Source organism: Mustela putorius, unplaced genomic scaffold (assembly GCF_011764305.1).
Source record: "Mustela putorius furo isolate JIRA1106 unplaced genomic scaffold, ASM1176430v1.1 tig00000129_pilon_pilon_pilon, whole genome shotgun sequence".
Classification (NCBI taxonomy): Eukaryota; Metazoa; Chordata; class Mammalia; order Carnivora; family Mustelidae; genus Mustela; species Mustela putorius.
In genome coordinates this window covers 5,387,365-5,415,001 of record NW_025421290.1, presented here as the reverse complement: position 1 = coordinate 5,415,001, position 27,637 = coordinate 5,387,365, and the positions used below count along the sequence as shown (strand labels likewise).

Below are 27,637 nucleotides of genomic sequence, written 5' to 3'. Positions count from 1 at the left end.
TCACAAAAAATTGATTGTTCCCTTAACTTTTTGGCTTTATGATTTCCAAGCTTTTTATTCTCTGCTAAACAAGAAAATATAGTATATTGTAGGTTGCAAACCTCCTTTTAGTTTTGAAGAGTCATAGGAAAGCTCACATTATTTGGAGCAACACTATTTGTATTTGGGATTTTAAAATTCTTGATTTAAAGAAAATATATGAAATTTCACATTTTTAAGTAGCTAGATTCTATCTAGCTATAATATTTGTAAGAAATAACTTTGCAAGAGAAACGTAAAGTCTTTATTATTTCCAGTCTTTTGGGATTACCACTAAATCCAAACAGCAGTACACTATGGTGGTTCTTGCTGACTCTTTATAGTCTTTTGTGGTTGAGAAAAAAGAACTTAGGATTTAGAAATGATAGGTTTTTATGAGAGCAGGTTTAGGATCCTAACACTGATATATAGAACTCTGTAATTTAAAAAATTATTTACCTCTATATCTCTGTTTTTCATTCACCAAGTTTCTCAAACTTTGGCCAAGATCACTAATTATTCATGCCTACTTAGTTTTCAGGGATCCTGTGAACTTTTATGAGGATATTTCTTCATTTGGGGGAAATAACCTAACTTTGAGGCATTCACTTTTGTAAACCGCAAAAGTGCCTTACATTCATGTGTACTTCATGAGTATTTCAAATTATGGCCCAGTGCCAGTACTGTATATTGTATATATGTGTGTGGTATCTGTTGAAATGATTCTTGCAGTTCAGAAAGTTAGAAAATAGAAATATAAATGAATTTATGACTTCTTATTGTTTGGGAAAACTTCTATTACAGAACCATCATGTAGGTGAAACATTTTCATTCATTCCCTCATATATATGCTCTCTCAGGATTAATCTTCTACTCTTCTTTCTTTCCTCTTATTTTTCCAAATCTGTGTGATAGATAAGTAAGGATGTGCATTTTGACTGATAGGAAAAACTTCTGTTTTCTTCCTTTTCACTTCAAGCCTCAGTGATTACATTGTTTGAACTACCTCAACCATTAATTTGAAAGGCTGTATCACCAGCTCATGTTCAAGAAGTAGCACATCCCAGATATAGACAAGGCAATTATTTGAAAGCATTCAGAAACCACTCACAGAAGAAACCAGCCCTAATGGTTCTTCATAACAACTGATTCCTCCAAGAAATGTGCCACACAGATATTTTTTTGTTCCATTACAAGACTATTAAGAGATGGAAAATTTTATAATTCTCTATTTCATAAACAGTGAGATTGCATATATACTAAGCTGTGAAAGACTGAAGTTACAAAAATAACTATCCTAATTAAAGCAACCCCTATTCCATTTGGGTCTATATTATACCCCCAAAAAATACAAGTGAAAAAATTATTGAAAGTGAATGTGTAGGTTATTATGTTTGTAAAACATTTTATATTTATATTAATTGGGTTTGTTGTGTAATACTGATATGCTATTTAAAAGTTTTGTGTACTTCTAAAAGAAGAAGAATGTAAATTAATATTAAAATATTTTAATGAGCCTTAGTGTTGTGCACATAATTTTTAGTTTCATAAAAACTCTGATTCAAGTAAATGTTTAGTGTGTGAAACATGAACTATCATAGCTCTAAATAGCAGCCAATCTTTAAAAAAATGAAAAAAAAACTGAAAAAAAAATGAGGTTTATATTTTAAGTAAAAAGTAGAGCACTTCCCCACTTAAGAAAATGGCTTTCCATTTGGTAATGGTGGCAATATGTGGCTGACCTCAGTGTCATCTTCATACCCCAGAGCACCAGGGAACATTGTTTCCGTTCCGTAACAGAATATGTAAAACACACAATGCTTTGCAGGAGGTGGGGGGGGGCAATAAATCAAATTGGAGTTTCATAAATAATTAGTTTCTCTTAGGAAGACAATCTGGTCTGTTCTCTCTTACGGGGTTGAGTTTCTGGGCATAAGCTTCCCATAAGGGTTATAGGGCAAATGATCTGTCTGAGAGCCTGCTCCAACTTCTTTTCAGCAGGTGGACTGTAACAGGACCAGAGTTAGCTACAACAAACCATGAAAGTGAGTGACAATGACATATATTGTTTCCTGTGGCATTGCTTTGGTTTGCTTCTGACTAGCAACACTTGTAGCTTTAAATAAATTGAGGAAGTAGGAGAGAGAAAATGGGAGAAATGTTGAGTAAGCCCTTCTTAAAAATGCCTTTCAGTGGGAGAATATTAGTGGTACATTATCTCTGCCTTTGAAAATTTGAGATGTGCTTAGATTATTCAAGTTATCTCCCCAAAGCCATTCTAAGTTCTAAAAAGATAAAATTACTATTTATCAAATAATTGATATAGCATATTAATTTTAACTCAGATTTATGATCAAGTATTATATATGTTTAATGCTTCCTTTTTTTTTTTTTAATTTAAAAAGATTTTATTTATTTGAGAGAGCAGGGGGAGGAGCAATGAGAAAGAGAAAAACACGCTCCCTGCTGAGCAAAGAGCTCCCTTCTGGTAGAGCTTGATCCCAGGACCCTGGGAATATGACCTGAGCCAGAGACAGATGCTTAACCCACTGAGCTACCCTTGCACCCCCAATACTTATATTTTTTAAAAAAGATTTTATTTTTAAGTAATCTCTATACCAACATGGGACTCAGACTCACAACCTTGAGATCAAGAGTCTCAGCCTCTACTGACAGCCAGCCAGGCACCCCCAATATGTCCATTTCTTTTTTAACACTTTAAGCAAGTGTTTATAATGGGGTTGGAAATTTTTTAAAAAGATTTATTTGACAGAGAGAGAAGGAGAGCATAAGCAAGGGGAGCAACAGGCAATGGAGAGGGAGAAAGTGAAGCAGGCTCCCCCCTCAGCAAGGAGCCCCAAATGGGTCCCAATCCCAGAACCCTGGGATCATGACCTGAGCTAAAAGCAGACACCTAACCGACTGAGCCACCCAGGTATCCCCATGTTCAATACATTTAAGAGACATTTATATTTCCTTTTCTGTGAACTGTTTTTTCATATATTTTATCCATTTTCCTCCTCAAGTTTTGGTCTTACTAATTTGTAGGAACTATTTATTTGAAGTAGGCCCCACATGGAACCCTACACTCAGGTCATGAACTCATGACCTGAGATTGAGACCTAAGCTGAGATCAAGTCAGATGCTTAACTTTCTGAGCGACCCAGGTGCCCCTGTAGGAACCCTTTTAGATATTAAGGAAACCAGCTATTTAGAAATGAGTTGCAAATATTTTTTTCGATTTGTCACCTGCCTCTTGGCTTACCTTGTGATTTTTTTTTTCCATTCATTTTTAAAAATAGATTTTCAATCTTCTACATTTTATTTCATAGTAGAAAGGTCTTTTGTATTCTGAAGTTACAAATTATTTTATGGTTTTGATTTTTTACATTTAAGTCTTTGACACTTCTGCAGTTTATCATAGTGTGGAGTGTGGGGTATGGATCCAACATTTTATTCTGGATGGCCCATTTGTCTCATTGGGATTGTTACGGGTGTCATTCTTAGATTATCCCCCACATGCACATAGATCACATTTCTGTTTGCCTAGCTTAGAGATCACAACTCAGAAGCCTGTAGAGACTAGGCAGGTTACATAAAAGGGTGGAGAGTGCCAGGTAGGGAGTATAGCCAACTGGAAATGGGATGGCATACTTTTCTAAAGAGGGCAGCCACTACCCACTGCCTGCTGATTATTCCTTTGCAGGAATGCAGCAGGGCCCAGTGTTGTGAGATTTTTGTCAAGAGAATGGAAATCCATTTTTATAAAAAAATTTCTTGACTTTAAAATGTTAACAATTTTAAAATTTAAATGTAGATCTAGATAAACAGAATGTGTTTTCAGGCCAGATTTGGCTAAGACGTGGTTTCCAATATCCTTGGCCAAGAATGAAACTTCCACTAACAACTTCACCCCATAATACAAGCACAGTCTAGTAGTCTGACAGCCTAGTAGTATACAGCTGGAGTTCCGGAAGAGAAGAGATAGTAAAGACAGTTTGTATAAGCCGAAGTCTTTGCCATCACTGACTGAAAATTGGAGAAATAAAAGCACTTCACTATCTTTTTATCCCAAGTACATGGGAATGTGGACGTGACTTTATTAGAAGAAATTCGTGATTCAGTGAATACTTGGGTTAGAAAAATGAGTTTTCCAGCTCTGTCATTCTGACTTTGCCAAATGACAAACTGATGTGTGTTTTGGGAAAGGACAATTGTTGAGTTACTGATGAGAGGTACAGTTGTTTTTTCACCGTGCTCTTCCTTTTCCCTTCCTTGCTACTGGTGGCTGATCCCACTGTGTGCTGAGGGCTTTCCACGTCTCACATTCCCTAACTCCTCAAAACAGCACTTGATGAAATAGTTAATTACCTCCTCTATACCCAACAGCCGTGGAGAGCACACGTCAAACATCTAATCCGGCCAAATGCTCCTTTCCCTCCCCATCCTCAACTGCTTCTCCTGACTGCAGTAGTGGGGCTCAGAGTGGCACTGAATCAGGATCGTCTTGGAAAGGTCGAGTGAAGGAAGCGTTTGTGTAAAACACAGTCATTTGGGTGGTCCGTCTGGAACAGGTCCCCAGGAAGTCCCCAACACAGTCCGATTCCCAGCGCCTGCCCCCGCGCTTCTGCAACCCAGCGACCCGCCGGCGCCTTTGCCAAGCTCCGCGGCGCGCATGCTCCGTGCGGGGCTTCTCCGGCGACCCAGGATAATGAGCGCCGGGCCCAGGGGGCGGGCCGAGCGGCGACTGCTGGAGCCGGGAGCTGGGCTGCGGCCCCGGGGCGCTGTGCGCGGCTGCTACGGGGGCGGCAGCAGTGGCTAGCGCTCTGCGCGCTAGAGTGTGGCTTGTTCTCCCAACGCGCACGTCCGCTCGGTCCCCAGAGACCTCCGGAGGTGACTCGGGCGGGCCGGGCGGCGTTGCCTGTTGGGAGGGCGGGGTGAGGCAATGAGGAGACAAGCTGCCGCCGCTGCTCTCCGCCAGCCGCGGCCGTAGCGGGAGTTGGGGCAAGGGCGAGGTCAGCCGTACCCCGCGCGGGTTCCGAACCCAGACAAAGGAGAAGGAGCCCCCCAAGAAGCGGGCCAGCGCCGCCGGGACAGGAGGCCGCCGCCTCGGTCGCAGCTGGGGGGTCACCCGGACTCTGCGGCCGCGGCGCTTCCTTTGCCGACGCTGCGCGAGAGGCCGCCGGGGCCGAGGAAACCGCCCCCGGAGCCTCCGCCCACCCGCCGGCGCCGCCCCCGAGCCGCCTCGGCCGTAGCTGCGGCCCGGGCGGGAGGCGGCGGCGGCGGCGGCCGGCGAGGCGAGGCGGCCCGCGCCCTGCCTGTCAGGCCACCCGCCCGGCCCGGCTCCGTCCGCGGGCCGCCCCTGATGCGAAGGCGCTGCGGCCGGGGCCATGCAGCAGGCGCCGCAGCCGTACGAGTTCTTCAGCGAAGAGAACAGTCCGAAATGGCGGGGACTGCTGGTCTCGGCCCTGCGGAAGGTCAGTGCCGGTGCCCGGGCGGCCGCGGGGGCCGAGGGAGGTGCCGGGGCGGCCGCGGAGCGTCGGCTGAGCCCGGCGGCTGGCAGGGGGGGTAGGGTGGGTTGGGGGTTGCCCGGCTTGGGCCCCTGCGAGCTTCTAACGGGGCTTCTGCACGTCCTCCCAGTGCTCGGGTCCTGCGGGCAAAGCTCTTGCTCAGTGGCTGGCTGTGGGGGGGGTTCAGAATTGCCTGTTGCATCCAAAAGGACGTTTTCTCAAGTTTTTGCCTGGCCCCGGAAGGAAGGTTTTGTTATGATCATAAAAATGGATTTCATGTTGCAGTCATTTCGTCAAGCAACTTCCGCCGTTGGCCAATTTGTTGTCCTCAGGCTGGATTAGGGCAAGAGAAAGTCTTCGCTGGTGTTTACATAGTTTCTAAAACAAAAGTTCATTTCCAGGCCTGGTAATTACCTTTAATCAGGTTCTTTGGGGGTGTTCGCCTAGGCAGTTTGCTTGTCAAGGGTGTCCACTCACGAGGCGGTGCTTTTTTGTAACATGGTTGTGTTTCACGTGTGAAATGTCAGTGGGCCGTAATACTCCTTTTACAATTCTTGAGGGAAATTTCAAGTGCTTCCCTCACTTCCTGCGAAAGGTGTCCTATCCGTTTACAAGAGATTTCGCATGGAAAACTTGGTGTTTCTTCACTGGGTGCAGTTTAGATCTTGGAATCATTTTAAGGGGGGCAAAAAAGGTGCATCTCATAAAATAACCTGTCAAGTTTGGGTGTATACCCTGGGTGCATCTCTCTTACAAGAGATCACATCACCTGTAGGTGATCTCCGTTTGTGAATTTAGGTAATAATCGTACTATCATTTTTAAAATAAACCTTTTTGTAAGGTCAAGACAAATTTAAAGACTGCAGGATTAGGCATCGTGTTTGCTGAACATAGGCTTCCATTGCCATTGATACAGGGCGTTAAGTACTGTCTGCATTTTGTGCAAAATAACAATAAATTTTAAATAATTAATAAAACCCAGTAATTTGAAAGACTGCACTTGAAAAATAAATCTTCAAGTAACAAATTTCTGCAAATGAAGAAGTATATTTTAAAGGTGAGAACATTTTCCTCATGCATTTGGAGTTTCAGATTTTCCATCGTTTCCATAATTCTTACAAGGAGATATTGCCTGCCTTGGGCCAAACACCAAGTCAAGTCTTTTTTTGAGAACTTGGTGGTGGAGGTAACTAGGGGGCAGTTATCATTTCACTGATATACTAGGTGTTGAAGTTAATTGACTTGACTTCCTGGGGCAGCCTGATTCTACAAGGAGGGAGAAAGAACTGCAAGTATGCCAAGAGTAGTGATAATGAACTCTGTCTGGAGTTGAAAAGTAAAGGGGGATATGCTGAGATAGTTATTGACTCTTTTGTGAGTAATTGCACTCAGCAGAAGGTGAGTGCAGTTAGCAGGTAGGCATGTATTTTTGGCAGTGGGATGCAAGTATCTACCTACTGGTCCTTTCTGGTAGCAGATAGCATTTGAGCGTGTGTTGCATAATTTATTCCATAGGTAGCTTTGACCCTAATAATCCTGCATGAACAGAGACAGATTTACTTCTTCAGGTTCGGGTGGAAACAAAGCCAGAACAAGTATCCTAGTCCATTGCTTTGAGACTGTTAATTTGCCTTTATATGCTGTTCTTGTTTACCTGGAGTTCGGGTGTCTTGTAGATCTGTACTGTCTTGTACAGTTCTCATAGATCCTTTGCTTATGGAATAAATACATCTAAGAAAATTTGGTCTTTTGTGGTGAACTCAATTCAAAAAGCAATTTCCATTTAATTCATTAATTTACTATTATTACAGAATTGAGATATATTCCTGTGGAATTTTTTGGAAAATTTTTGGTGTTAATAATAACTGGATTATGTCCAGTTCTGTGGCATTTGGATATTTGTGGTATTGCAACATGCAGGTTTATGGTGCCTGCTAAGAGTTACTGCTCAGGAGGAGCTCAAGGTTCACTCTTCATTTGTAGGATGTGTTACATTCCGGTCTGTACCTGCCAGCCATACCTTTGTACAATGGGAAATCCTGCCATTTCAAGGAAGGTTTTGTCTTTACTTAAGAACTTGGCTTGCTTCCTTCCTCCAGCTAACAGATAGTTACAGACTACTAGGATTAGTTGTAGTGGTAGTATTGGTCTACTAGGATTTTTCTCCTCCAGTTGGCTTTTTCTTCATTGAACATGTGGAATACTTTTGTAACTTTTTTTCTTTTTTCCTCTATATTTATCCCTGTGTTTTTTTAATTGAACTTTAATTGATATTAATATTTATTGAACACATTTTAGGTACCTGGCACCATGCTGGAACTAAGATGAAATAAAGATGAATAAAAGCCATGCTCTTAACTGTTTACCATCAACACTGAACATTCTAAACCTTTTGGTGTGGGTTTATATAAATGAGATAGCTAGCAGTTAGGAGCTTAGAGTTATGTAGGTAATATCTGTATGTGTGTGTGTGAAAAGAACAGAATAGTTTAATTGCCTCTATCAGATTCTACTTGGGCATCTTGGTGGAACCTCTGAAACTTAAAGTATACTTTTCTGAAAGGTAAAATCATGACTCTTGCAAATATATATGAATGTGTGTCAGTGATTTTGATTCAACTTATTACCTAATAGGGGAACTCATAAGTTAATGTTAAAGCTACTTCATATGAAAATTTTAGGAGATAGGTATTTATAGACAATTTAATAAAGGAATATTAAGATTGTTGGGTTAGATACAAAATTAGTTAATATCCTATAGGGACATGAACAATAAGTTTTGGATTGTATTTTCTACTGATTTGAAATTATTTGCATCTGTACCAGATAAAAATCTCAATGTTAATCTCACAGATTTGTAAAATAGCTCAGTCAATAGACAGTATTCAGAGGTTTGAGCACAGCATTGTACTGAAAGATACCTAGTAATGTCTTTTGCTTATTTTCAAGTTTTGGCTAATTTTTATGAAAATCAGATTACGTGGTGAAGTTGACCCTAAAACCACAGGGGATTCTTTAAACCAACCATTGTTGACCCTGAAACCTCAGGGGATTCTTTAAGCCAACATTAAATATTTGTCTCACTACATAAAAGCACAAACATTGAAAAATAGATTTACGGAAAAGTAATTTTGGAAATAGAAATGTGTTCTTTAACTTTTTGTTTTGTTTTTGTTCTTAAAGTTTTTGTTGTTGTTTTTAACTTTTAAAACTACTTCAGGTATAGCATTTAAATTCATAAAGAACTACAAAGGGTCAGGCTGAGGGAAATAACATTACTAAATGGATAATACATGGATTGTTAACATTACTGCTGAATTATGTATCTCCCTTAAAAGAGCCAGAAACATAAATGCCCTCACCACTACTCCCCAAGAACACTGAAGCTATCATATTACTTGGGAGGAAAAAAAAGAGTGTGGGATATACTTGTAAATGCAACTTATTACCTGTGTCTTTGAAATGCCTTCGGTACTTTGGTATGCGCTATTGATTTTATGCTGAAAAAAATCAGTGTTAGCATTCTATGTATGGAAGACATGCCTTTAAATAATTTTATTAGACGTTTTTCATCCGTGTTGTTTCCCTTGTTGATGCCTTTTCTTTTGGGTGTTCTTCACCACGCTAAATGTGGAAAAGAAAATGTCTGTTGCCTTTCTCTCTGCAGTTAAAAGTGTCATAGAGAGTTAGAAAGAAGTGGTTGAATTGTTCCTGACTTTGATTCAGGTTAAATATGAACTCCTCACCCCAGACATTACGGTTTGCTCTAGGTATCTGTCTAAAATATAAGATATACAAGACAATATCTAGTTAATTAAATAGCAGTCTATATGGCAAGGAAGAAAAAGGAAGGAGGTTTTGGTTTAGAAATGCTTTTGTGAACGCTGAAAGATTCTGGTGTTTCTGCCTTTGTTACTCTCTCTCGGAGCCATTTTAGAAGACTGCTCTGGATCTTTCTCGGGCCCAAAAGAAAAGTAGAGGGAGCTTTGAGAAAATAAAATTGGTGTCACTGACACAAGAGGGTCAAGGAGGGCTTCTCTAGGGAGATAACATTTGTGCTGAGTTCTGGAGGATATATTCAAATATTTATTGAGTGCCTCATGGGTGTCCTGTACTACTGTTGATATTGAGGTTGTGTAGTAAGGCCTCTGTTCTCCTAAAGCTTCCAAACTAAATGTCTGTGTGGGAGAGGTTTTGAGAAGGACAGACAGTAAAGAACAATTATCTGCAAGATCAATAGGAATTAACAGAACAAAGAAAGCGGGCAGAAAGGATTTGAGATTGAGGGAAAGGTAGAAAGGTGAATTGTTTGGGAAGAGGAGGAGGACTTGACAAAGAACTAAAACCAAGTGAAAAGAAAAAGCTGGTTTGTATACCAGGTTAAGAGGTTTCTATTTGAGAGTAGGAGCCCTGTAGTGTTATTTATGTAACAAAATAATTAGATTAACTTGATCAAAATTGCTTTTTTAAAATATCACTCCAGCTGAAAGCTAGAATTGAATAGGATATCCTATGATTTTTTTGTGACGTCAGGCCTGTTCTGGATTTCCTAAAGCCACTGACTAAAACAGTAGAACTGTGACTCCAGGGAGTCACTTGGAATTATTCCAAACTAATCATGACCCAAACTGACCCAAGGGGTTCAGCCAGAACTGGATGAGCATTAGGAATGCATTTTAACTTGCTGCATTTAGCTCCCTGTCAGCTATGATTTAGTAGCCGTCCCCTATTTTCAGTTTAATTTTGGTATGGTATATATGGAGCAATAATATTCCATTAATGTGTTTTATGCTGACTGTGCAAAGCATTACCTGTGTTACCACTTGACATAAATCAAGTATGTCTTTTATATTAACCATGGCCTCTCTTTCAGGGAACAGTAGTTTGATTATATTGTCTGTTAGTCTGCATGTTTGAATCAGGAAGGAATTTTAATGGAACTAATGGATTTAGCATTATCTCATGTAGTCACGTTAAAAATTAACAACCTAAAACTCTTATCTTCTTTTACGTGAGAACATATGATGGTAGAAAGCCTTTGAAATAACATCAAGATCTAAATGTGAGCACTAGTATTGTCTTGCAAATAAAGTTTTCATTCTCCCTGTTTTCTTCATTAAATCACTTTGTAAACTCAAACATTATCTCTTACATAGCACTTTCTAATTCTTTCTTAACCTACCCATTAGCGGGATTTGGCAGTCGAACTCCTCCTTTTTCTTGAAATCTTTTCCTTATTTGGCTTCCAGGACACCAACCTCTGCAGGTTTTCTCCCTCTGGCTATTACTTTTCTGTCCTCTCCTTTGTCAAGTCCTCCTCCTCTTCCCAAACTACATTATCCTGACCTCCTCATTGCTTAGTTTTTGGACTTAAGTTTTTATTTACAGTCATTTGTAGATCCCATCCAGCCTCATGGCTTCGCATGTCATCTGTATTTGATGATTTTCATATTTTTATTTCTGGCTCAGAACTCTCTCCTGAGGTTGGGTAACCAACTCCTTTCTTGATACTTCCGCATCTCAACCAATACTGATCTCCTTCTCCCCCCACCCAAACCTGCTGCTTTTGTAGTGTATCCTTTATCAGTAAATGGCCAGCTTCTGCATCCTTCTAGTTGCTCCAGATAAAAATCTGGAGTTATTCTTGAATCCTGCCTTTCCTAATTTGTGTAATCTGTCAGCAAATTGTTTAGCTCTACTTTAAAAACTGTAGCTATACTCAACCACCATTTCATACTTTCACTTTTACCACCTGGGGCCAAGCCATCACCAATCTCCTGGAATGTTAAAATAGCCTGTAACTGGTCTCTCTTCTGCCCTTGTCCTGTTCAGTCTTTTCTCAACGTGGCAGAGATAAGGGTTCCTGGGTGGCTTAGTTGGTTAAGCGTCCGCCCTCTTCTCAGGTTGTGATCCTGGGAACCTGGGGTCCTGGGATCAAGTCCCACATCAGACTGTCTGTCCCTCTCCCTCCCGTACCTCCCTCACAACCCCTACTCATGCTGTCCCTCTCATTCCGTCACTCTCTTCTCTCTCCCAGATAGATAGGTAGGTAGATAAATAACTAAATAAAATCTTTAAAAATATCTCTCTTTTAGGGTGAATTGCTAATACAATATAGTTGAGCAAAAGAACATACATGTCGAGGCGCCTGGGTGGCTCAGTGGGTTAAAGCCTCTGCCTTTGGCTCAGGTCATGATCCCAGGGTTCTGGGATCGAGCCCCGCATCAGGCTCTCTGCTCAGCGGGGAGCCTGCTTCCTCATCTCTCTGTGCCTGCTTCTCTGCCTACTTGTGATCTCTGTCTGTCAAATAAATAAATAAAATAAAATCTAAAAAAAAAAGAACACACATGCCATGGATTTTGAAAAATTAGTAATTATAAAGCTTTATTGAATATGCATTATTCAGTGACATCTGTGTAGCTCTCTACCTTGTTTTTAAATTAGTTCATGTTTCATGGGTGACTATTATTGCTAGAATGAGGTAGGGTCTTGCTCCTCCTGAACTGTGAGTCACAGTTCAGCATCAGTTCTATTCCTGTTTCCCTTCTGTAGATATAAGCCCCGAAAATCCTTGTTAACACAAATAGAAGAAGAATTTAAAGCAATCAAGCTCTTTTTTTTTTAACATTTTATTTATTTATTTGACAGACAGAGATCATAAGTAGGCAGAGAGACAGGCAGAGAGAGGGGGAGAAGCAGGCCCCCTGCTGAGCAGAGAGCCCTATGCAGGGCTCGATCCCAGGACCCTGGGATTATATGACCTGAGCCGAAGGCAGAGGCTTTAACCCACTGAGCCACCCAGGCACCCCTCAAGCTCATTTTTTAAACTTTCTTCAAATTATATGACAAAATTATATTGTTATCTGTCAAAAAGAGTCTTAATAATATATCAGCCAGTAACTTATTTATGTTCTCCTGCAATTTTGTCTCAAGTAAAAAGTTGGAAACCACCTGACTTGCAGAATGATTTGTTACCTGGTCTTCAGAGCTATTCACTTTTTCATTTTCTAGCTTTTCCAGGACTTGCCAAAAGACTAGTAAGTATAACTGTTACTTTTTGCTTAGAGATACTTTGTTTAGCTCCATATATCCAGGAAGGCTTGAAAAAATGAAAACAATATTAATTTTAATATACTTTAGCTATGATGATATTAATTAGTAACATGTATTTTACCGTATATGTTCTTTAAACATATTTTCGTTGAATCCTTGGAGCTGTATATCTAGTTCATTGTATTCATCTTCTGTTGCTGTTTAACAAATTATTACAAGCTTTAGGGGCTTAGTATAAATTTATTGCCTCACAATTTCTGTAAATTAAAAGTCTAGGCACAGTTTAGCTGGGTTCTCTACGTAGGGTCTTAGTCAAGGTTTTATCTGGGGCTGCAGTCTCATCTGAGGCTTGGGGTCCTCTTCCAGACTCATGTAGTTATTGGCAGAATTCATTTCCTTACAGCTGTAGGTCTGAGACCCTCAGTTCCTAGAAGGCTGCTGCCATTCCTTGCCGCATGACCCTCCCTGTAATATGTCAGTTTGCTTTTTCAAGGCCAACAGGAATGCATCTGCAGCTGTTTCTTATTTCATACTTCTAGATCTACTTTTAAAGGACTTACCTGATTTGGGTTAGGCCTACCTAGGATGATAATCTTTCTGTTAACACCAAGTCGACTGATTAGGGACCTTTGTCACTTTTGCCTTCTGTGGTAGCTTGATTATAGGAGTGATATCCCATCATATTCACAGTTCCTGCCCACACTCAAGAGGAGTACACACAGCATGTACATCAAGGGGTAGGAATCCTAGGGGCCACCTCAGAATTCTGCCTACCACACTCATTAATTTAATGTAAAATATCCACCACATAACTAAATTGGTAAAGTTAGTTTTAGTTGTCAAGCCAACCAGCCTCATCATATTTATCTTATTTGAGACAAAGTCAAATGAATGTGTTAATACATGTCACATGCCAGCCATCTCACTTCTGAATTCTAATAGTAAGATAGAAAAATAGTTAAGGTGTGAAAACTTGCTTTGAATTTTTTCTCTTGAGTGAAATAAGGTATTGTTGCCTTTTAGTATTTCTTCTTCTTTTTTTAATGGTTTTATTTATTTGAGAGAGAGAGAGATCATGAACAGGGTGGAAGGGGTAGAGGCAGAAGCAGACTCTCCGCTGAGCAGGGAGCTTGATACAGGACTCATCCCAGGACCCTGGGATCATGACCAAAGCTGAAAACAGATGTTTAACCAACTGAGCCATCCAGGTGATCCTGTGGCAGATGTTCTTTAAGAAAGAGTACATGTGGTAGTTTTGGTAGTATGCTGAAGGAAGTGGGTACTTAGCCCAGGGAGCCTTAAACTTTGAATAAAGCATATTTAGAATAGTGATCTTCTCCTGGTTCACAGAGGGAAAAAGCCAATATTAATTTTTTTCAATTTCAATTTTTTTTTTCTCTCATAAGTTTTTCTGAAGTCTGTGATGTGGTGACTGCTGCTGTTTGCTTGCTAATGAGTAATGGAAGAAGGTAAAACAAATGAACAAGAGATAGAGAGGTTTTGCAGGAAAAAGAGTTATGATATCTTTTGTTTTCTCTTACAGATATGTGCTTGTAGTTTATACTTTTATAGTCATTTTTACTAATATTACTTCTGCTTTCTGTGGTGTAATACTAGTCTGTTAATATTTTCACATTCTGCTAGGAGCACTGTGTCTTCCAAATGCTTTGCCATTGGAACAAGTTGGAAACCAGTGATTTAGCCTGCACTTTATTGGCTTTACAGGCTAATGGCCTGCCTGTATGGGAATGTACTTCCAGATCATGTGCCATTTCATTCCATTGGAAGAAAATTTTAATGACAAAAATTTTAGCCTCCATTAATAGTCTTCTCTACATGTTTTGATTATTTTATGGTAAACCCTTTTATAATATTAAGCTAAGTAGAGTGAGATTTTTTTTTTTCTTTTTAAGATTTTATTTATTTGTCAGAGAGATAGTGAGAGAGGAAACACCAGCCGGGGGAGTGGGAGAGTTAGAAGCAGGCCTCCTGCTGAGCAGAAAGCCTGATGCAGGACTTGCTATATCCCAGGACCCTGGGATCATGACGTGAGCCCAAGGCAGAGGCTTTAACCCACTGAGCCACCCAAGCGCCCCTTAAAGTAATACAGTTTGATAAGTTTTTATGTATGTATATTTCAGTGAATCCATCACAATTAAAATATTGAATATATCCTTCAGCCCGTAATTTCCTCTCGACTCTGACTCTTTAATTCTCCCTCCCTCCCCATTTCTTGTACTGAAGCAGTTACTGATCTGCTTTCCATTACTATAGATTGCATTTTCTAGAGTTTTGTATTAATGGAATCATACAATATATACTCTTTTTTTATTTTTCTGGCTTCTTTGACTCAGCATAATTATTTTGCAATTCCTCCATTTTGTTTCATATATTAATAGTTCACTCCTTTTTATTGTTTGATAGTATTCCATTGTGTGGATATTACCATACCATTGTTTATCTCTTTATTAATGTACCTTTGATTTTCATATCTTGGCTATTACAAATAAAAGTGCTGTGAATATTTGTGTACAAGTCTTTTTATGGACATACATTTCCTTTTTTCTTGGGTAATTATCAAAGAGTGGCTGGATCAGATAGGAGGTGAATGTTTATGGATTTAATTTGCTTTCCCCCATTGATTAATAATGTTGAGCATTTTTCGTGCTATTTACTGTGCATGTATTTTCTTTGGTAAAGTGTTTGTTCAAGTCTTTTGCCCATTTTTATTGAGTTGCTTGTTTTGAATTGTTAAGTTTTGAAAATTCTGTATATATCTCAATACAAATCCTTTATCAGATTATATGTTCTACAGAGATTTTCTTCTGGTTTATAGCTGCTTTTTTCATTTTCTTTCTTTTTTTAAAATTAACATAATGTTAATTTAATGTAATTAACATTTAAATGTAAAGTTTAATATTTTTATTTGTGTTTATACATGGATCTATATATAATATCACGACTGTTCTTTTTTATAGTATGTATAAGGAAATACCTTCTGGCAATTTGAAAATATGGTGTAACTAAAATACAGGTCTGACTTGTTAATCTACTTTTAAAGACTGAAAATTACTTTAATTGCTCTTTTTCTGAGTAGTCTTTCAGAAAACTATGATGGGTGAGTTCTGGTGTGGTAATTTTGTTTACTGTCTCATAGGGTGCTGAGATAGTAAACATTGCGACTACAAAGTATGGTTCTTTATCAACTTGATGTTTTATTAGTATTTATGTGTGGGATTTTAACATTATATATATATTTTTTATGACTTCATATTGGCAGTTACTTTAAGAATTTTGGCGTAAGACATTTTGATGCTCAATGTTAAAATTGCTTTGCAGGTTATTTACCAAAATCATAATCACAGGAAAAAAATCCATCCCAGTTAGACATTATCTTAATTCTCATGCACAATCACTTTCACTGAGTAGGGCACTTGGATTTTATGGAGGATGTTTTAAGAAATAGCCTTTTGAATGCCCTTGCTAAACTTCAATGTAAATGCTTTTCTTTTTATTAAAAAAGAAGTCTCTTAATTCTATTGATCTAATAGAAATATATGGTAAGATGTAATTAAGTTTCTTTTTGTCATGTTAAAGAAGTGTAAGATGCAAGAGAAAATATTTACTTCCCCCAGATCTTGAGTTTGTAAAGAAATATTATAAAGCCTGGCTTTTTGGATATTGGTCCTTTATAAATATCTAACTCCTTTACTTAAACTCTTCTTTCCCAAAGTCCTTAAAAGGGTAGTATTTGTTATCTCTAGTTTTATGTATTCTCCTTTTTCGCACTTCCTAGTTCATATTATGTTTCTTTATAAGTTAGTGTATTTTATCAAAATTATTCCTGCAAATAAAAAGATAACTAACTTTATGAGGTTTATAAGAAAAATAGCAGTACCTCCTCCCAGTCACAAAATTTCCTGCTTTCCAGAAACAGTCACTTTTAACTTTTCAAAGTGATTCACTAGAGTGTTGAAAAAAGTTGCTGTTTCTTGATCTTTCTGTTTGGCCATTATCTGTTAATGGAAGGTAAGGATTTAAAATCCCCCCCCCCCTTTTTTTAAAGATTTTATTTATTTATTTGACAGAGATCACAAGCAGGCAGAGACAGAGGAGGAAGCAGGCTCCCTGCTGAACAGAGAACCTGGGGGCTTGATCCCAGGACTCTGAGATCATGACCTGAGCTGAAGGCAGAGGCTTTAACCCACTGAGCCACCCAGGCGCCCCCCCCCCCTTTTTTTTAAAGGTTTTATTTATTTTGGAGAGCATGCACAAGCAGGAGGAGGGACAGAGAGACAGAGAATCTCAAGCGGACTCCACACTGAGTGTGGAGCCCAAGGAGGGCTCGATCTCACAACCCTGAGAAAATGACCTGGACTGAAATCCATTGTCAGTGCTTAACTGACTGAGCCACCCAGGCACCCTAATATTCTTTAATACACATTATATTTCCTTCTTCCCACCATACACACCTTATCATACATATATACTTCCTGCCTCACACCCCATGCCATGGTTATATGTTAGGTTTTTTTGGATTAGTATTCAAAGTTTACATTATTATGACTGTAAATGCTGTTACATATACACCACTTTTTCTTTCCTACTTAACCTTTTACTTTTACTGGAATTAGTAATAGTCTTGTTTTCTTGTGTAGTTTTCTATGTACCTACTAATTCAAGCTTAAACTCTCTATCAGTTGTCTAAATATCCTCTTAAGATTTTTAGATTCTTCAGATGCTCTTACCAATTTAATCTTTTTTGAGGTTTTTATTTATTTTACTAATCTCTGCACCCAGTGTGGGGTTCTAACTCATGACCCTGGTGAGATCAAGAGTCACATCTTTGGGGTGCATGAGATCAGGTTTGTGAGTTCAAGCCTCATGTGGGCTTAAATTCTCTATCCCTCTCCCTCTGCCCCTCCTTATGCTTTCCTGTTCTCTCTAAAGTAAATAAATAAATCTTTAAAAAAAGAAAGAGTCACAAATTATTTGACTGAGCCATTTCATCTTCTTGAGACAGTTTCTCCCAGAGTCTTCTGATCTTCTGTAGTCCGGACTGGTGACCTTACGCCTGTTGTACATCTCTCATAATTTCCCTTCACTTTATCCTGGATACTCCCTTAGCCTTTTTTCTGTATTGATTCCTTCATTTCTTCTATACCATATTTTACTCTTGATTTATACTCTTGTTTTTACTGTGGTACACACTATAAAAGCTTAATGAGAAGGGGTGCATGGGAGATACAAACTTTTGACCTGTTATGTCTAAGCATGTCTTCATTTTACCATGACATTTGATTGATAGTTTGTTAGGATCTTATTCTAAGTTGGAAATCTGTCTTCTAGCTTCTAGTGTTAAGGTTGAAGTCTGGAACTGATCTAATACATAAGTTGTATATGACCCACTTCTTCCCTTCACCCTAACCTTGTAGGATATTCTTTTTGTATCCAGGAATCTGATGTTTTAATTTCATTGATTAGCTGGGGACTAGCAGGGCCCTTTTGACTTATTTTATTGTGATTTTATCCTTCCGTTTTCTGTTTGCTAGGTGATTCTCCAACTTTTTTAACTTATTTATGGTGAAGTAGTAAAGCAATCAAAAATGCATAAAATATAAATACACAATTTAAGGAATATAGCATTTTTCTCAATAGAAATCTCCAGAAGGTAACCATTTTTATGGTAATCACTGCCTTGCTTTTTCTTTTATAGTTTTACCATTTAAACATGTGTCCCTAGAGGCACCTGAGTGGCTCAGTGGGTTAAGGCTCTGCCTTCGCCTCAGGTCTTGGTCTCGGGGTCCTGGGATCGAGCCTCACATTGGGCTCTCTGCTCAGTGGGGAGCCTGCTTCCCTTCCTCTTTCTCTCTGCCTGCCTCTCTACCTACTTGTGATCTCTGTCAAATAAATAAAATCTTAAAAAAATAAAATAAAATCTTAAATAAAATAAAATAAAATAAACGTGTCTCTAAATTTTATAGCTTCATTTTGTTTGATCTTGAAGCAGAATTCCTTTTTTTTTTTTTTCTTAAAGATTTTATTTATTTGACAGAGAGAGAGATCACAAGTAGGCAGAAAGGCAGGCAGAGAGAGAGGGGGAAGCCGGTTCCCTCCTGAGCAGAGAGCTGGACGTGGGGCTTGATCCCAGGACCCCAGGACCACAACCTGAGCTGAAGTGCAGAGGCTCAACGCACTGAGCCACCCAGGCGCCCTGAAGCAGAATTCCTTTGTATGTATCCTTGTCTGGCTTCTTTCTGCCAATATTATTTCGAAGATACAGCCACATTTTATGTCACTATAGTTACTCATTTTTCTTCCAATATTCCATTGTATGAATATGCTACAGTTTATTTTACTCTGAGTAGATATTTGAGTTTCTAGTTGGGAGGTATCACTAATAATGTTACTTGGGAGCCTTTGTATACATGTCTTTTAGGAAACCCGTGTGCTTCTTTCTCTAGAACAATATTGTCCAATAAAAATATAATGTAAGTCATATAAGTGATTTAAAATTTCCTTATAGGCACATTAAAAAAGTAAAAAGAAACTTGTGAAATTGAGTTTAATAATGTATTTTATTTGACCTAATCATTTTAGCATATAATGCATATAAACATTGAAATATTTGACATACCTTGTTTATACTAAATCTTTGATATCTGGCATATATTTTACACTTAAAATCTGTTTTATTCCAGTAGAGCTACATTTTAGGTGCTTAGTAGCCATATGTGGCTAATGTCTGCTGTGTTGGACTACATAGCTCTAAACAGACATGTATATCTTTAGCAGTAGAATTGCTAGGTCATAGGGTATGCATATATTTTTTTAAGTTTTTGATTTTTTAAATTGAAGTATAACTGACATATAGTGTTAGCTTAGGTTTAGGTATATATATATATGTGTGTGTGTGTGTGTGTGTGTGTGTGTGTGTGTGTGTGTATATATATATACACACTTTATGAAGTGATCTCCACAGTAGGTTAGTTGCCATCTGTTAACATACAAAATTTTCCAGTGTTATTGATTATAGGGTATTGGCATATCTTGCACTTTAGTAGATAATGGCAAAGTTTTTTTAAAGTGATTGAGCCAAAAATAAATAAAAAAATAAAATTATTGAGCCATTTTGCACTCCAGTGGTAGTGTGTTGAGAGTTCCCATTGTCCTGCATAATCACTAACACTTAGTATTATCAGGCTTTTTAGTTTTGCTCTCTGATGAATGGGTTAATAGTTTTCATTGTGGTTTAATTTGCATGTCTCTCATTACCAAAGATCTACAGCTCTTATATGCCATTTGAATTTCTTTTGCTAAGTGCTGATTTGGTTTTTTTCTATAGGGATTTTTTTTTTTTTTTCTTTTTTAAGCAGACTTGTTGCCCAACATAGGCCTTGAACCCACAACTCTGAGATCAAGAGTTACATGTTCTATTGATTGAGCCAGCCAGGTGCCCCTGTATTGGGATTTTTATCATTTTTTTTTTTCTGCTGAACTTCGAGTTCTGGATACAAGCCCTTGTGTTTTATGTGTCACATAAATCTTCTCCATTGCATACTTGTCTTTTCACTTTCTTAAAGGTCTTGATGAACATTGTTTTAATTTTTAATTTGAAGTTATGTTTATCAGGCCTTTCCTTTATGGATAGTAATTTTTTTTGTCTTGTTTAGGTAATCCTTTCCTATCCTGAGGTCGTGAAGATAATATCTTGTTTTATAGTACCAGTTTATTAGGTCTTTATGTAATAAAATATCCAGCTAGAATTGTTGTTTGTGTAGAGTATGAATCGGAGTTGAGTTTCATTCTTTCTGTATGGGTATCCAGTTGTTCACTATTTATATGCTTCCCCACCTTCCCATGACCCCACCCTCATACCCTGTAATACTACTTTGTTGTAAATCAAGGGTCTGTATATTTATGGGCTTGTTTCTGGACTCTTTTTTCTTCCATTCATCTGTTTGTCTGTCATTATAACAATATCATTCTTACTGTAGCTTTGTAATAGATCCCAATAACGATTACAGTAAGTACTTCTACTTCTTGGAATAACTGCCTGATTTTCTTAGCCTTTTGCACATCCATATAAGTTTTGAAATTATCTTGTCAATTTCAGCAGACAGACTTTTTGGTTTTGACTATGATTTTAATTAAGTCTGTGGACCAGTTTGAGAATTGATATATTTGTAGTATTAAATCTGTACTTCTTTTGTTACGATGTATTCCAAAGTACATGATATATTTTTTATTCCATTGTAAATGATACTATTTAAGATTTTTGTTTTTCATCTTTTGTGTTCCACAGAAATAAAATTTTATTTTTTATGAATTAAAATAATTTGGGGGACCTGGACATATTGGTTAAGTGGCTGATTCTTGATTTTAGCTCAGGTCATGATCTCAGGGTTGTGGAATTAAGCCTTAACTCACCCATGTTCAGCACAGTCTGCTTGAGATTCTCTCTCTTCCTCTGCCTCTGCACTTCCCCCTGCTCGTGCACTCTCTCTCTTTCTCAAATAAACCATAAAATCTTTAAAAAAAATTATCTGTACAATATTTTGATTTTTCTTCATGGCTGTATTAGTCTGGGGTCTCCAAAGAAACAGAAACACACACACACACACCCACACACACCCACATACTCTCTCTCTCTCTCTCTCTCTCTCCCCCTCTCTTTCTCTCCTTTCCCTCTCTTCTGTCTCTCTCTAATAAAGGTAGGCGAGTCCAAAATCTGCAGTCAGTAAGTCAGAGACTCAGGGGAGCTGGTGGTATAGTCCTAGTCCAAGTCCTAGTTCAAGGCAGAAGACCAAAATCCTGGCTCAAAGACTGGCAGAGAGAAAGAATTCTTTCTTACTCAGCCTACCAGACAGGTCCACTCACACTGGGGAGGGCAGTCTGCTTTACTCAGGCTACCAATTCAGATGTTAATTTTACCCAGAAACCTTCATAGACACACTCAGAAATAATGTTTAACCAAATGTCTCAGCACCCTGTGGCCTGGACGAATTGACACATAGAATTAATTGCTGTAGTGGACAGTCAAATCATCTATAAATCTCTTCCTTTCAAATTCTTACACTTTTATTTCTTTTTCTTGCTGGACTGCACTCTCCACCAGTACAATATGGAATAGAGATGATAGAGCGAGTATCCTTACCTTTTTCCTGATATCAAAAAGAAAGCTTTTAGTATTTAACCATTGACTATGAGGTTTATTGTAGTTTTGTTATAGCTACCCTTTTACTAAATTAATGGGGAGCTTTTATTATGAATGAATGTTGAGTTTTTTAGATGTTCCCTAAATCATTGATATTATCATAATTACTTTTCTTTTTTAATCTGTTAGCATGGTAAAATATTTTTGCTTCATTATCTGACATTAAATCGACTTAACATTCCTGGGATAAATCCACTTGGTTGGTCACATTTTTTTTTTAATATGTATTATGGAATTTAGTTGATATTTTACTTAGGCTTTTATTTCTAAGCTGATGAGTAAAAATGGCTTATTTTCATCTTTTTTTTGAGCTTTTATATCAAGGCTAGTCTCACAAAAAGTTGGGAAATCTGTTCTTTTTTTCTTTTTGTCTATTTTGTTGTTCTTCTAGTTTCTTTCTTAATGTTTAAGTTTGTCAGTGACGCCATCTAGACCTATATAATGAACAAGTCTCAACAAGTTAAAAAGATTGAAATCCTAGAAAGTATGTTTTCTGATCATAATGCAGTTATTCTAGAAATCGGTAAAAAGGAGAACTTAAAAAAATACTATAGGTTCAGAAATTAAGAAATATACTTCTAAATTCTAAATGTCAAAGAGGAAGCCATAATGGAAATTAGAAACTATTTTAAAATGCATAATTTAAAAAATATTCTGTATTAAAGTCTGTAGGTTTTTGTTTTGTTTTTGGTTTTTACAAAAGTAGGTCTTAGACTACTTAAGTTTTCTGTTAGTTTCTGCTCTGTGGGTTAAAGAATGTTTACCGAGAGCAACAATTAGAGGTGGGTTTTCCCCCACTTTGGTTTTATGTTTGTATTTGAATAACTATTCCATTAAAATGTTAATAATTATAAATAAGAATATCTGAGGTTTTTTTTAAAGATTTTATTTATTTGGGGTACCTGGGTGGCTGAGTCAGTGGGTTAAGCCTCTGCCTTCCACTCAGGTCATGATCTCAGGGTCCTGATATCTGCTCGGTAGGGAGCCTGCTACCCCCTCACCCCCCGCCTGCCTCTCTGCCTATTTGTGATCTCTCTGTCAAATAAATAAATAAAATCTTTAAAAAAAAAAAAAAGATTTTATTTATTTGACAGAAAGAAAGCGAGAGAGGGAACACAAGCAGGCAGAATGGAAGAGGCTTCCTGCAGCAAAGGGAGCCCAATGCAGGGCTCGATCCCAGGACCCCAGGATCATGACCTGAGCAGAGGGCAGCTGCTTAATGACGAGCCACCCAGGCGCCCCATGATTCTCTGACTTTGATATAAATATTTTGGCCTGTATTTTAACTGTGAACTCTTTTTTTTTTAAAGGTTCAAGAGCAAGTACATCCTACTCTCTCAGCTAATGAAGAATCTCTCTCTTATATTGAAGAGCTGATTTTTCAGCTGCTTAATAAATTATGCATGGCTCAACCAAGGACTGTTCAAGATGTGGAGGTAAAAACTATTTTGATATTTCAAATATCACTGAACCATTGTACAGATTTTTAAATTAAATCTTTATCATTCTAAATCATTATGGAAACTGAAACCATTGAAATCATATGTGGAATATGTGCCGAGTTTATTTTCAACAAAGGTATCAAGGCAAATCAATGGGGAAAAGAAAGTGTTTCATCAAAAAAAGTGCTAAAATAACTGGATAAATTTATGAGGGAAAAACCCTTGAAATCTATTTCATATAAAAATTAATTCAAGATGCATCATGGTCTTTAGCATAAAAGCTGAAACTATAAAGTTTTAGAAGAGAATGCAGAGAATATCTTCTTAACCTGGGGTTAACCAAATATTTTTTTTTTTACAGAGGACTCAAAATGCAGTAAGTGTTAAATAATAAAATTAACAAGAAAATGAAAAAGGTGTAAGTGACAAATCAGGAGAAATGTTTGTGATATATATTCCTTACATAGGATTTGCATCCAAAATGTTGATTCCTACAAGACAATAATAAAAAGACACCTTCCTGGGGCACCTGGGTGGCTCAGTGGGTTAAAGCCTCTGCTTTCGGCTCAGGTCATGGTCCCAGGGTCCTGGGATCGAGCCCTGCATCGGGCTCTGCTCAGCAGGGAGCCTGCTTCCCTTCCTCTCTCTGCCTGCCTCTCTGCCTACTTGTGATCTATCTGTCAAATAAATAAATAAAATCTTAAAAAAAAAAATAAATAAAGACACCTTCCTCCCTAAAATGGGCAAAAGTCTTAAACAGACACTTCAAGGAAAGAAGATGTGATATTTGAGCAATAAGCACATGAAAAATGCTCATGCTCTTGTTTTTTTTTTTTAAGATTTTATTTATTTATTTGACAGAGATCACAAGTAGGCAGAGAGGCAGGCAGAGAGAGGGGAGGAAGCAGGCTCCCTGCGGAGCAGAGAGCCTGATGCAGGGCTGGATCCCAGGACACTGAGATCATGACCTGAGCCGAAGGCAGAGGCTTTAACCCACTGAGCCACCCAGGCGCCCCTAAAGTAATCTCTACACCCAGTATGGGGCTCAAACTCACAACCCAAGATCAAGAATTGCATACTCGATTGACTGAGCCAGCCAGGTGCCTTTCAAGCTCTTAAGTCACAGGGAAATAGAAATTAAAACTATATTGAGGTACCGTTTCACACTGCTTTCAAGGGACAAAATTAAATACTAATAACACCAAATACAATGTAGCATGACTAGAACTCTTACACATTGCTAGTGGGAATATAAAATGGTATAACCACTTTAGAACATTCTTTGGAAGTTTGTTATAAAGTTAAATATACAGTATATCTACCCTATACCCAGCAGTTTTACTCCTAAATATTTCACCTAGAGAAATGAAAATATGTGTTCAGAATGTGACTTATGTATGAATGTCCAAGCAGTTTTATTCATAATAACCAAAAATTGGAAACCACTCAAATTTCTATCAACAAGAAAATGAATAAACAGATTGTGGTTGATTTATAAAATGGAATACTATTCAGTAATAAAATGAAAGAATGAACTATTGATATGTGCGATAACATGGCTATAAGTCACAGACATTATATAGAATGAAGAAAGCCAGACCTCGGAGAGTACATATGGTATGATACATTTATATGAAGTTCAGAAACAGCTAAAATTAATGGTGATAGACATCAGAATGGTGGTTCCCTGTGAGATGATAGAAATATTCTGTATCTTTATTAAACTGATGGTTACACAGGTGTAAGCATTTTTCACCAAAACACTGAATTGTACACTTAAGATCTGTGCATTTTACTGCATATAAATATCACTTTAATAAAGGACTAGTAAAAATCTTAAGGATATTTACTGTTTGATTAATATACTGACATGCCTCTAAGAATTATGTGAATTAGTGCTAAAATACTTATTTTGGCTTAGTTACATGGGAGTATTTTTAGGTTTTTAGAAATACATATTAGTACCGCTTTCAAAAATTACTTTTATATTTTACTGTTTACATTACCTTTCTTTTGAAAATTGGTTCTATAATAAAGCAGCAACTTCCAGTATGAAGGAAAATCTTAATTTGGAGGAATTGAGCCCTTAAGATTTTTTGGGACTCTTGGAATTAAAGCATTTGGTTCCCTACTCTCAACTCTTAAGACATTAGTATAAAAAAAAGCATACTTCTCAATAGCTAAATATGCTAAAAGAGGAGAACATAATTTTAGAAAACAGGAAGTCCTGCTACAAATTGGAGTTTGATTCACCTATCATTAGTTCTCATTATTCATGTCAACCACTGGTTAAATTTTAGATTAAAAGAACCATAATAGTAACCTAAAAGGCTTAGATTGTTTTTGGCAGAAGATGTGTTTCCTGAAGCCATTTTGAGCTTTGTCACCTACTTGAACCTTTAAGAGGTACAAGGCATCTTCTTTTTAAAATTCTTCTCTATATTTGAATCTTTAAGCAAAAGGAGACTGCTGTATAATAATTGATAATAATGAGTTAACTGCTTATGCTAGGTAAGTAATTTTAACCCTAGGAACCTTATGTAAAATCACCGGTGAATATTACATACTGGTTTTAATCTCTCCTAATGTTACTACTTTTCCTAGTTCTCATTCCGTCTTAATTATGCTTGTGCTTAAAGTGTTCTGTTTAAATTTCACCTTTTTCTTTACTCATGGGAATTGTGTGCAAAAAATCTTGAGAGTCCTGTTGATTCTTTTTAAAAATAAGTAGTTATTACAGGAATCCGAACATGTTATGTCACTATTTTCTGTAGCATTAGCGATGATAAAATTTAGTTTTGTATGAAGAAGTTATGAACACTTCTATTAACAATAGTACTGCTGTGATCTGAACAGGAACGTGTTCAAAAGACCTTTCCTCATCCAATTGATAAGTGGGCTATTGCTGATGCACAATCTGCCATAGAAAAACGAAAACGAAGAAATCCTCTCCTACTGCCTGTGGACAAAATCCATCCTTCATTGAAGGTAGTAAAAAAAAAATATTTAAACATTGGGAAATTCTTTGTCATGAATAATACCTAATAATATATTGGTGTATTTATATAGTACTTCTATAGCATGGTCTATGTTAGTATGTGCATGTACTTGTATGTACTTGGATGTACTTGTACATACACATATGTGTATATATATATAAATGTGTGCACAAATAAAAATAAATAACTGATAAAATCGGATTTCCTTTCAAATAATATTAAAAGTTATCGATAAGCAATAATACATCTTTGTGGTATCTTCTGTTGAGTACTACCCCTAACTGATTCTCAACCTCTTGTTAGGCAAGCATATATTGTCGAGGCACCTGGATGGCTCAGTCACCTAAGTGTCTGCCTTCAGCTCTGGCCATGATCTCAGGGTCCTGGTTTTGAGCTGTTCAGTGGGGAGTCTGCTTCTCCTTTTCCCTCTCCCCCTCCCCCACTTGTGCTTTCTCTCTCTTTCTCTCCTGTTCTCTGTCACATAAATAATAAAATCTTTAAAAAAAAATATATATATATATTATATATGTAGTCAAAAGCTATGGTGTTTTTGACTGTTTTAAAATTAATTTGTATTTATCATAGATATGTTTATGTGCATTGGAAAAATAGACTAGGCAATATTATTTGATCTATAGAGAATATTTGATGTATGTGGATTTGAATGCCCTCTTGGTAGCAATTTCAAGACATCCCCTAACTCCTCCCTCAGATGTACACATCCTCCCCTCAGTACAAACCACGGTCATTTGGGGATATTGGTTACAGGTCCTTGAAGATAGCAGATACTTGTCTAATGGGTTTTGGATAAAGTATTAATTAAGAGGTTTTCAGTGAAGTCCTGGCCAAGATTTCTATATTAAATCAATAATCTCTTCTTCCTTGATACTAAAGGCAGATGTTAGATTAGATTCTTTTTTAAAAACCCCTCATACTGGGACCAGTGGCTCATTCTGTATCCTATTATACCTATAACTTTAGACATTTGGTTTATAGAAAGTTTCTTTGTAAGCAAGAATGTTGGAAAAAATTTTTAAGTGTCTAAGTGATACTTGACAGTGCCATTTTTTGGGAATTAAATTGTTTTTTTTTTCCACAGGAAGTTTTAGGGTACAAAGTGGACTATCAGGTATCCTTGTATATTGTGGCTGTATTAGAGTATATCTCAGCTGATATTTTGAAGTTGGCTGGTAATTATGTTTTTAATATCCGACATTATGAAATATCTCAGCAGGACATTAAAGTGTCAATGTGTGCAGATAAGGTAAGTGTTAAAAGGTATTTAAACTTAACTTGAATATAGTGAATATATGTCACCTCGACCTTTTTTATACATGTTGATATTCATAATTTTTATAATTCCTGGTGTTGGGAGACAAAATGCTGGCATTTTAGACA

General features: G+C 37.5%; 1 protein-coding gene across 5 annotated transcripts in view; it reads left to right on the top strand.

The window, feature by feature from the left end:
- Window positions 1-5,220: 5,220 nt before the first annotated feature.
- The window catches only part of SOS2 (SOS Ras/Rho guanine nucleotide exchange factor 2), a 76,523-nt gene continuing 54,106 nt past the window's right edge, over window positions 5,221-27,637 (top strand). For all 5 annotated transcript variants that reach the window (XR_006603391.1, XR_006603392.1, XM_004738741.3 and 2 more), the window contains exons 1-4: window positions 5,221-5,495; window positions 23,109-23,234; window positions 26,097-26,228; window positions 27,339-27,503. Coding sequence is in view for 3 of the 5 variants with exons in the window: in XM_004738741.3 (XP_004738798.1) it covers window positions 5,409-5,495; window positions 23,109-23,234; window positions 26,097-26,228; window positions 27,339-27,503 (510 nt within the window). In the remaining 2 variants the exon portion in view is untranslated. The remainder of the gene's footprint in view (window positions 5,496-23,108; window positions 23,235-26,096; window positions 26,229-27,338; window positions 27,504-27,637) is intronic.